Genomic DNA, 11303 nt, shown 5'->3' with positions numbered 1-11303 from the left:
AAAGCTTTCAAGAATGTGTATTTATATTAAAAGTGTATAAATATTTGTGTTTATGTGCATCTTTATCATAGGTAGCCTCATGGCAAGAAGGATTGGAATTTCTGTTTTTATTCTCATTTTTGTGTTCTTTCAATTCACAAATTTTACTCTCTCTCAAGATGCATCTCCTCCTCCTCCACCACCGCCATTGAATACAACTGATGGTGCACCGCCGCCGCCGCCGCCATCCAACACAACTGGCAGTCCACCTCCGCCAGCGCCATCCAACACAACTGGCAGTCCACCTCCGCCGCCGCCATCCAACACAACCGGCAGTCCACCTCCGCCACCGCCATCCAACACAGCTGGCAGTCCGCCTCCGCCACCGCCACCATCAAATACCACTGAGACTCCACCACCGCCACCCGCACCTTCGCCTGATGTAAATTCATCTCCGCCACCGGCGCCGACCACGAACGAAGCATTGAATGAAAAGGGTGGTGCAGATTCAAAAGGACTGAGTGGCGGACAAAAGGCAGGCATTGGCTTTGGAGTGATTATAGGAGCAGGCTTGTTGGGATTCTTAGGATTCATTTGCATCAAACGTCGTAGTAATTCCAGAAGAAGCCGCTATGGATATTCCGCAAGAAACACAATGCTTTAACCCAATGTTTTTTTTTTTTACATTTCAAATTAATTTTGATTGAATTTGGTTAAATAATAATAATAATAATAATTTTCATATAATAAACATAAAAAATAAGATATAGATATATTTTATAGTTTATAAAGGATTGATAATAAAGATGGGCTTAGTAGCTTTTTGTTATTTCTAAAAGCGGCCCAGTTCATAAACCAGAAGCTAAAATACTTTGTCTCCTCCTATGCTTCAAAATTATATCTAAATGGTAAAATTATAGTTATATTCTATTTAGTTTTTTAATTTTTAAAACTATATAATAATTAAACATTTAATTATGTGTTTAATATATCTTAAAACAAACAGGAATATTAAGATAGGTACAAAAATGGTTAAATTAAACTAAAACCACTGTTAATTCAGTTAATTGTCCCAAAAACTTAGGTAGCAAAATAAATATATAACATAGAATGAATGACCTTGACTTTACTTTGCCTTTCAAATGTCGTAGGATTAGACGTCTCATAGATATCAACGTGTTTGAATGCCTAGGAAAAATATGAACTAAGAACTTAAAATATGAGATTGTTGGAGTCGGTCATGAGAGGTAGTCAGTATTATTGGGCACCGGTTGTCGATCCCATGCCTTAGTAACTAGTTTTGGTCCCAAGTATAAGTCATTGATTTTATTCTTTAATTAAGTGATAAGAACTCGAGTCACAATCACCTATTCGACCGTTAATACTAATCATAGACTAGAAATGAGAATCGATAACCAAATGGACGGTTAGTGGTCATCGATTGAGGAATGATAACTAACGATTGAGACTGAGAATTGGTGACTGGGATCGAGAACGGACAACTTGATTTTAATATTAGGTGAAATTGCAAGTAAGTTACATCTTGTGAAGTTTATAAGTTTGGATTTTTTTAATTTTTGATAAAAAAGAAAAAGAAAATAAATGGCGATGAGTTGAAGATAGAATAGGCATTGGCGATGTGAGCGAGAGGTACAGGTTGTAGCCGAGCAGGGAGAGAGCGATTGGAGAAAAAAAAGGAAGCGAGGAGCGATGAGAGAGATAAATGTTCGATTTTTATGGCTTAGTTTCCAGTCTGTCTCCTTCTTAAATAATGCCATCCTCCATTCCCTGCACGCAAACTGCCAATTTCTCATTAAAACTTCCCCATATCCCTCCATTCCCAGTTCTTCTGTCATCTCCAAATTCTAATGCAATTTCTTCCCCCACACACACAAAAAAAAAAAAAAAAAAAAAAAAAAAAAAAAAAAAAAAAAAAAAAAAAAAAAAAAAAAAAAANAAAAAAAAAAAAAAAAAAAAAAAAAAAAAAAAAAAAAAAAAAAAAAAAAAAAAAACATTTACTTCGAGATATTTTTATTCAATATTCGCGTAATCATCGACTAACTCTAAATCTAAAGCGTCAATTTAGCCTATATATATATATATATATATAATCTTGAAGTCTAATATTTTCGTGAATAATATATATTTTAATCTTTATATTTATTTTAATATTAATTTTGTTTTTGAGGAAGAAAATAGAGTGGCTTATCCATTTATCCAAATATTTGGAAGCAAGCATTTAGTATTGAAATTTCTGAATTTAGGCGGCGTGTGGTGTATAATAATAAATTTTAGAAATAAGATTAATTGAAATCATTTATTGTGAGTCGTTGTCAAAATAATATTTTGATTTTTGTTTTTAACTATATTTTTATTATAAGTAATAGGTTTAGATAATTGTTGTTTTCCATTAAATTTTAGAATAAAGTATCAAAATATTAATTTTGTGATTTATTAAAAGTAAAAGCAAAATAGAATGAAACTGAAATAAAAAAATATATATATTAGGAAATTATAAAAGAACTCGGCGTTAATTCCCAAATATACGTTAAGAAAAGTGGGATAAACCAAATAATAATAATAATAATAAATAAATAAAATAAAATAAAATAAGTAAAGTAGGTTATCATTAGTTCGTGGACTACAGTAATTAAAATTTGATTTTAATTCTTTTGTTTTGTAAAAGTAATTCCAAAAATAGAGCTACATAATTTTTTAAAGTGGGACTAAACTTTTTATATATTACAATTTTAGAGAGGAAAAAGACAAATTTAAAATATTAACTTATTCTTATTTATATATATATATATATATAAAAGGTGGTCCAATTACTTATAATTTGTATTTTTTTTAATGTTAGTCGAATCCATAAGATAGAATATCATATTATTAAAAGAAGAGCTAAATTCCATTGATTAAAATAATTTTGTAACCGAAATTATTGGGTATTTCCCGTTAATTATACTTGTATTCAAGAACGACTACAAAAGGAAGTTACAACACAGTAAAAGTAAAACTATAGCTTTTATATTTTAATTTTTATTTGTTACTCGTTTTATAATTTATATATTTTTCAAAACACCATAAAATTTTTTTATAAATATTATTTAATTTAATCAAATAATTCACTCGCATATATTATGGTTTTGAAAGATAGTTCTACCTCTAAATTAACCTAATTATTAAAGTTTAAATATAATTATTAATTTGAAGTTTTGATGGATAATATTCTCATCATATTATATAAAAACTAATTTTTCGTCCGATTAAATTTAAATTATGCTTATAAACATCGAACATATTCATTTTTACAATCAAACATTAAAATTTATTGTAAAAATGTATTTGATTTTTTTTTTTTTTTTTTGCTCATACGAGTTGGAATGTAAATTAATATAGTAATTTATACGTGATTATATAAATAATTTTAATTACATAGTTTAAAATAAAATAAATAATAATAGCGATTATAACAAATTATATAGGCACATAATATCTCGTATCTTTCTTTAGTTTTTACATGTAAATATATATTTTGAAATAATTACAAAGTTTAAATATGTTTTAAATAAATTTGAAAATATAAAAATAAAAAATAAAAAATATTATCATCAAGTAAAAAATGAAAAGAAAAAAAAAATCGGAATATTGGAAATACACTAAGCAACATAGGAAAATATATTCTAGAGTACGGGACCAAAGGGATATAGTAATATTATAGACCCTACGCTGTGGGAAGGCTACTCGCCAGCACGTAAGCAGACAAGTGGGCCCCGCTGAAATCCAATCCGAAGGGTATTTTGGTCAGAGAGAGGAATATGTAGAAAGACGTAATGTTTTTCTTTATCAGTGCAAAAAAATAAAAAGATGGGAAAATAAAAAATGGAAGACCAAAGCGTGTTCATGTTGAGTGCGTCTCCATCTTCTCTTGCCGACGGGTTTGGCGATGGGCCCCACAGTAACGACAAGAGTGCGGGAGAGGGGAAAAAAAAATATATATATATATATTATGTTTTTTACCAGCAAATTTGACCGTTCCTCGTGGTGAAAACAAGAGAACACAAACCGTTGGATTAAATCACCGTCAATCCACGTGGACATCTTTCCGATCGTTGAAAAAATTAAACGAACACATGGTTATGTGCGGCTCGTTAACCTACCCCTGGGGTTTGGTTTTCACAATTAAATGTAACAACAAAATTCCTAGTTGTAACAGTGTCGTATGTGACCACGGATAATAATAAAACGGTGCAGTATACGTCCACCGCGAAAAAACAAAACGGTGTCGTATGTTGTATGATTTTTTGACTTTCTGTTTTTTTAGATGATGGTAAATAATTACTAATTAATTTATTTAGTTTCTTGATATTTAAAATTAAAATGTTGGTTCAACATTTTAAATATTATAAAATTTACTGAGTTTGGTTTAGAGTTTTATTGGCCCACAATTCAAATTTATTTATAATATAACTTAATTTGTTAAAAACTCCAAATTTATAAATTTAAAGTTTGCAATTTATGAATTAGGTAGATATAAATTTTAAATTCCACAACTAAATTTATAATTTAATTTAATTATTTTATTTTTCAAATTTATCCTTTTTTTTTTTTTTGTCAAAATTGTGGCACACTACAAAATTTAAATGGAATGGAATCTATTTTTGTATAAAATTTAGTTGAAATAAGGATCAAAATAAAATATTAATTAAAATAAAAATGAATTAATCTAAACCTACCTTAACCATTTTAACATTTTAAATATTGATGGTTAAAAAATAGTAAAAATTGACTGAATTATAAATGAATGATTAGATTACAATTTCATTTATAATATAAGTTTAGAGGCGTCTATTTATTTATTATTTATAATAGATCTCCCATTTTTAAAAATATTTTAGGTCTCAATTTGTATTAAAAATAATAGTCTATTAAAATTTTAATTTTTTTTAATTTAGGTGAGTTTAATAAATAAAAAATTAAATAGATGTATATAAAAAATTAAATAGATAAAATTCATGGTTATTTTAATTCAACAAGATCAAGCTCTGTTAGTTGGTGAGTATATACATCCATGTCTGTTAAACTAGGCTGAGGCCGACACCTAAAATTTTGGTATTAAATTTATAATGGAAGACAAATATATTTTTGCTAGGGAAAGTAAAATGACGAAAATACCCTAAACTTCATCGCTCTCAAAATACTGGATAACCACTATTTATATTATATGTTGGGAGGGAGAGAGAGGGAATATAGGCGTGGCTTCTTTTAGAATATAAAAATGGTAGCACAATAATAATAATAATAATAATAATAAATAAATAAATAAATAAATAAATAAATAAAGAAAACAGACATGCTCTGCAACGACTGAAATTTGGCTCTTCGTCGACCTCTTCCTCCTCCTCTTCCTCCTCCCGCTGCCGCTATTTCGTTGGCTTTTTCTTGTTTTTGTTTCTCTTCACAATTGTTTCTCTGTTGGTTGGCCGCTTATTCTTCCATTCGCATCTTCCCCCCTTCCTTCATCAAAAGATTTCGAAACCTTTTCCAGAAAAAAGAAGAAAAGGAGGAGCGATTACCAATTTGTTTGACCCAATACGAAAAGAGAGAATCGGTTGAACCGGAATTCCGTCTTCATGATACGAGGCAGCTTTTTACAAATTGCTTTTAGTTTTACCCACTTCTCTCTCTCTATCTCTAAGTTGGGAAATGGGGGGCCATAGATTTCAGGGGGTCGATTAATCAGGCAATTTCTCGACACATTTCGGGGCCTGGTTTCGAAATTGAGAGCTCGATGTTCATTTCTCTGAATGGCGTGATCTTCGAGGCCTAATTTGTTTGATGTACAGTTGAGCTTTGGATATAACGTGTTTTCTCTCCCGAGATTTTCTTTGGTTGAGAAATCTTTGTGTGTTTTTTTTCTCATCTGGAAATGACGACCAATTTGTTGGAAATGCAAGAACCGAGTATTGATACGGATAAGTTGAGCTATGAGATTTTTTCAATTCTCGAGAGTAAATTCTTGTTTGGCTATGACGATCAGAAGCTTTGGATACCGAAGCAGATCTCTCCGGTTATTGAATCGATGCCTGAGGTTCATCCCCGCCCGGAAGCTCAAGCGGACGCCGTGAATGGCGTTTCGGCGATTAAGAATCAGAGGGGGAAAATCTGCATTCTGAGCATCGATAGCGGTGGCATGCGGGGGATTCTTTCCGGTAAGGCTTTGTCGTATCTTGAACAAGCTCTCAAGACGAAATCCGGCAATCCGGACGCTAGAATCGCTGATTATTTCGATGTTGCCGCCGGGGCTGGCATTGGAGGTATTTTCACGGCGATGCTTTTTGCGACCAAGGACCAGAGCCGTCCAATCTACAATGCGGAGGAGACGTGGCGGTTTCTCGCCGAGCAAGGGAAACGATTCTACCGTTCGTCTTCAAGTCTCGGCAACGCCTTTCTCCGACGGCTACGAAAACCTAGCGGCTCTTCCTCCTCCGCCACTGCTACTGCCACCGCCGGTTTGGAGAAGGCGATGAAAGAGGCATTCGAAGAGAACGGCAGAACGTTAACGCTTAAGGACACTCTTAAACCGGTTCTAATCCCTTGCTACGATCTCTCCAGTACGGCGCCGTTTCTGTTCTCTCGAGCCGACGCTCTCGAGACAGAGAGCTTCAATTTCCGGCTATGGGAGGTCTGTCGAGCCACATCAGCCGAACCAGGCGTGTTCGAACCGGTTCCAATGCAGTCCATCGACCACCAAACGCAGTGCCTCGCCGTCGACGGTGGATTAGCCATGAGCAACCCGACGGCGGCGGCGATCACGCACGTGCTGCACAATAAGCAAGAGTTCCCATTCGTGCGAGGGGTTGAGGATCTTTTGGTTCTGTCTTTAGGGACCGGTCAACTGTTCGAGGTGAATTACGATTACAATGAAGTGAAGGGCTGGAAAGCGAAGCAGTGGGCTCGACCCATAGCTCGAATCTCCGGCGAGGGCGCGGCCGACATGGTGGACCAAGCGGTGGCCATGGCTTTCGGCCAGTGCAAGAGCAGTAATTACGTGCGAATTCAGGTACGGCAACATTCTTGTCCTGGACTCCCCTCCCCTATGAGCATAAACCCTTAATCAATTCGTAAAAATCCTTTTTACTCTGCTTTTGGTTTTTACTCTTTGTTCTATTTTTGGGTGAATATTATTTGTGTCGCTGTTGGACATGGATTGATATTGGCGGAATAGGGTGCAGAAGATACTGTGGACAGCCTGTGATATGGTCTAGAGATAATCCTCCATAACTTCAAAACTATTTTTTTACATATCTTTTTAAATAGAGATTCAAATTCATGATCGTTTGGTCGTAGAAGACCCGAATCATTAATCAATCCAAAAACTTAACCCGATGAGTTACGTTCGCCCGAAACGTGTTTTAGATGGTTTCACTTTTAAGATTTTGCTCCAATCTGTCTTTTTCACCAAACCCATCTTTTATAGAACAATATAATGATCTAAATTTCAACTGTTTGAGCATTATTTATCTTGATCTTTGAAAGGAACCGTTCTTCATTTCTTACTTTACCAACACTTTTGTCTTTGTGAAGGCTTGATGTTGACCAAAGGATCTAACAATGAAATTGATTTTCTGGTACATGGTAAAACGAGCTAATCAAGGAGAGTCTGTATCATTTTTCTCTGCTTTTAAGGGAACTAAAACGTAGACTGTTTCCCAATTCTTGCGCCAAAAGATGGTAAATTTTGGCACTTTACTTTCGGATTTGCCCTTCTTTTTAGTATTGAAGGGAATGAAAAAGGTACCCATCGCTGGCATGTCTTCTTACGGAATGGCTATTACTCTTGTCCATATATTTTGGGTTGCTTTATCCCAATTGGGACCCACTTTGTCATTAAATTTATATGCTGTTTTAAAGCTTTAGATACCCATATTATGAACTTATTAATGGTAATTATTTGTGGGGTTTGGCAGGCAAATGGATCCAGCAATGTTAAGTGCAGTCCCAATGTGGAAATAGATCCAAGCCCCAGCAATGTAAATATGCTGCTTGGATTAGCAGAAGAGATGCTGAAACAGAAGAATGTTGAATCTGTTCTGTTTGGAGGGAAGAGGATTGCAGAGCAGACTAATTATGAGAAACTTGATTGGATTGCTGCAGAGCTTGTTCTTGAGCATCAGAGAAGGAGTTGCAGAATAGCTCCTACTGTTGCTTTCAAGCAAGTGCTACCCTCCTCAAACCCATAGAGAGATAAACTCAAGAGATAGAAGAAGGTAAGCATATAGCGTCTTTGTTTTCAATTTCTTCTGTAAATTATATTATATATTCCTCAACTATCGATCGATTAGCTTTATTTACTTTTCTCTATATAATCGACGTGTCGAGTCATGTCATATTTCTTGCGTTATGCTCACGTTCCAATGGAAATTTGAAGAGTATCCCCAAACTTCCCAGTGAGATCCCACATTGGTTGAAAAATGGAACAAAATATTCTTTAGAAGAGTGTGGAAACCACTCGACGTCTGGAGGGGAAACCCCGAGGAGTCCTGGGCTGTTTAGCTAATCGATTGTGAGAGCCAGTCACCGGACAATGTGCCAACAAGGATACTAGGCTCCCAATGAGAGTAGATTGTGAGATCCTACATTGGTCGGAGAGGGGAACAAAACATCCCTTAAAAATGTGTGGAAATCTCTCCGCAGACACATTCTAAAACCTTAAGGGGAAGCCGGGAAGCAAAGTTCAAAGAGGGCAATATCTATTAGATTGGGCTGCTATCGTCCCAAACCCGACCATTAGACTTATCTATTCTTGTGCCAAGCTCAATACATAAGATTGTCAATTCGTGGGTTTGTGTGGGGTTGTCCTAATCGTAGTCCTAGCTCAGCAAAAGGGTCAAAAAGGTAATGAACATAAGCCTGCTTTGTTTGGTTTAACGACTAGAGAATAGGTAAGCTAGGGGAAGGCCACCGACACTTGGTAAAGCTGGGAGAATTAGGGGATAATTCTAGTCAATGTCTTCCACATTGAGGGTAGGCAGCAAACCTGTCATTCTGTAGTACACAGCCGTTTTATTAGGTTTGACCAATGGGATAGGAACAAGGCTTACCCATTTATTTTTCCATTGCATTTTAGTCCCTAACATTTGTAATTCTTTGCTATCTAGTCCTTAAGATATAACTAAATTCAGGAATAGGGGTTTAGGTAAAAAGCAGAAGGGTGTGGAGGTAAAAGTTGTGTAAAGCAAAAGGTAGAATACATACTGAAATCTACTTTTTGACAGACAGTAAAGCAGTAAAACAGGGTGGGGAGTCAGAGGTAAAAACCCCTCCAAAGGGAACATTTTCAAAAGCTACCAATTTTGGTCAGAGAAAATGGTTACCCCATTCAAGCACGCCTATATTTTTCCATTTCCTTATAGTTAAATTAGAATGTGATTAAGAGGGTAATTATTGTGATTAAGGGCTAATTAGTGATTGTTTATTACGTGCAGGGAAAATGAGACGACATGTCACAGAAAGAAGAGAGAGTATTAATATTATTATTATTAATATTATAAAATTTGTATGTGGAATTGAAGGAAAAGGAGAGGGACAAAATGGTCAGAAAAGGGTGAAAAAATCTTAGTGGGATAGTTTGCCTGCCTAAGGCAAGGCAGTGTGGTGTCCACTCCACCCTTTGTTCTACAATGGCCAACCTTCTAAAACAACCAAAAAAATATTCAGATCTCAAACCTGTTTTGCAACTCAAAACAAAATATTTCAGAGTCCCTCATTTGAATTTCGTGTTATTATTTTTTAAAATATTTGAGAAAATTCTAAGCCAAATTCCTTTTTTGATTTTTGATTTTCAGTCTCTTTCGGTATTTATTTGTTTCAGCGACCGACAGTTTCCTCAAGAATGGCGTTTGGATTAAGGCCTCAAAATTAAAGTGGCAAGTTTTTATTTATTTATTTTATTTATAAGACTTGTGGAGCCCATTCCTTAATGAGACACAAAATTAGATTTTTCTTTTTCTTTTTTTATTTTCTTATTTGATTGTTAAATTTTTCTTTAATGAACTCTCTCTCTCTCTCTCTCTCTCTCTCTCTCTCTCCTGTTTTATTTTTCCCTTTTTAAATTTGTATATCTTTGTAATTAGTAAATGGTTCCCAGAGAATTTGGTGTCTGAGTTTCTTTGGACATTGGAGATCATTTATATCAGATGTTTTTATTTAAGATCATTCATATTTTCTGATTGGATCTTTGATGGAATGCTCTACTTGATTGATGTGGGGAATTTTTACGAGCGTTAATCTCTAGGTATAACTTTACTAATTGAGTTGTATTCACGTTCGTCCAACAAAACTGGCTTAATATAAAAAGTAAGTTTTCTAATAGCCGAAGAAATGATTATGTACTAATGCGATATTGTGACATCTCACATTGGTTGAGAATGAGAACTAAACACCATAAGGATGTGGGAAGCATGAAAGTGAAAACTCAAAAATAACAATATATGCTAGTGGTAGTGCTGTTATCAATGGTATCATAGTCAGACACCAGACTATGTGCTAACAAGGAAGCTGTTCTTCGAAGGGAGTGGATTTGATGAGTACCCACATCTATTGGAGAAAGGAACGAGTGTTAGCGATGACTCTAGCCTCGAAGGGGGTGGATTGTGATATCCCACATTGGTTGAGGAGGAGAACGAAGAAACACCCTTTGTAAGGGTGTGGAAACCTTTTCATTAGCAACATGTTTTACATCATTGAGAGAAACCCCAAAGAGGACAACATCGAGTTTGAGTTGTTACAAATATGTAAAGGGAAATAGATGGGTTTGGTTGGTAGGGTGTGGAATTTTTTTCGATTTTGACAGGGAAGTTGTGTGACACAATCGCACTTTTAAAGGCAGCGGACTAGCGATTGTGCGGCACTCACTTTCCAACGACAAGTGAGCTAAGCCAATTTGTTCTTGCGTCGCCTACGGCCAAGCGACGTATGATCGAGCCTCTAGCCTCGGTTTTGAAAGAAGGTTTTAGAAAACGAGGGTAGAGAGAGATTTTAGAAAGAGAGATTTTTAGAAGAGACGTTATATAAGCAAGCAAGAGAGAGATAACAACGGCTTAGCATATATAACCTTGGGTAGGGGGCTCTGTGCACTCAGTTGAGCTATATTCAAGTTGATACAACGATATAGTAACGACAAATCCCAAAATATAGAAATTACATCGGAGTAGTAATGCGTGGAAAGTTGGTGGGGGTGGGTTTGGTTGGTAAGGTGGGAAATTGTTTTAGGGTATTGGCATGGTACTGTGCGCATGAGCTTGGCTTTTTGAAAAGGAAGA

General features: G+C 35.1%; 2 protein-coding genes across 2 annotated transcripts; one reads left to right on the top strand and one right to left on the bottom strand.

The window, feature by feature from the left end:
• Positions 1-153: 153 nt before the first annotated feature.
• LOC111487352 (glycine-rich cell wall structural protein 1.0-like) lies at positions 154-573 on the bottom strand. The gene has a single exon (XM_023134741.1). The coding sequence runs from the start codon at positions 571-573 to the stop codon at positions 154-156; it is 420 nt and encodes a 139-aa protein (XP_022990509.1).
• A 4734-nt stretch (positions 574-5307) lies between these two features.
• Positions 5308-10142, top strand: LOC111483127 (patatin-like protein 6). The gene is made up of 3 exons (XM_023129270.1): positions 5308-7042; positions 7950-8249; positions 9468-10142. Exons 1-2 carry the CDS (start codon positions 5909-5911, stop codon positions 8220-8222), a joined length of 1407 nt encoding a protein of 468 aa, XP_022985038.1. The 5' UTR covers positions 5308-5908; the 3' UTR covers positions 8223-8249; positions 9468-10142.
• Positions 10143-11303: the final 1161 nt, after the last annotated feature.

This window comes from Cucurbita maxima, unplaced genomic scaffold (assembly GCF_002738345.1).
Source record: "Cucurbita maxima cultivar Rimu unplaced genomic scaffold, Cmax_1.0 Cma_Scf00001, whole genome shotgun sequence".
Lineage (NCBI taxonomy): Eukaryota > Viridiplantae > Streptophyta > Magnoliopsida > Cucurbitales > Cucurbitaceae > Cucurbita > Cucurbita maxima.
This window is presented reverse-complemented; position numbering and strand designations above follow the sequence as displayed.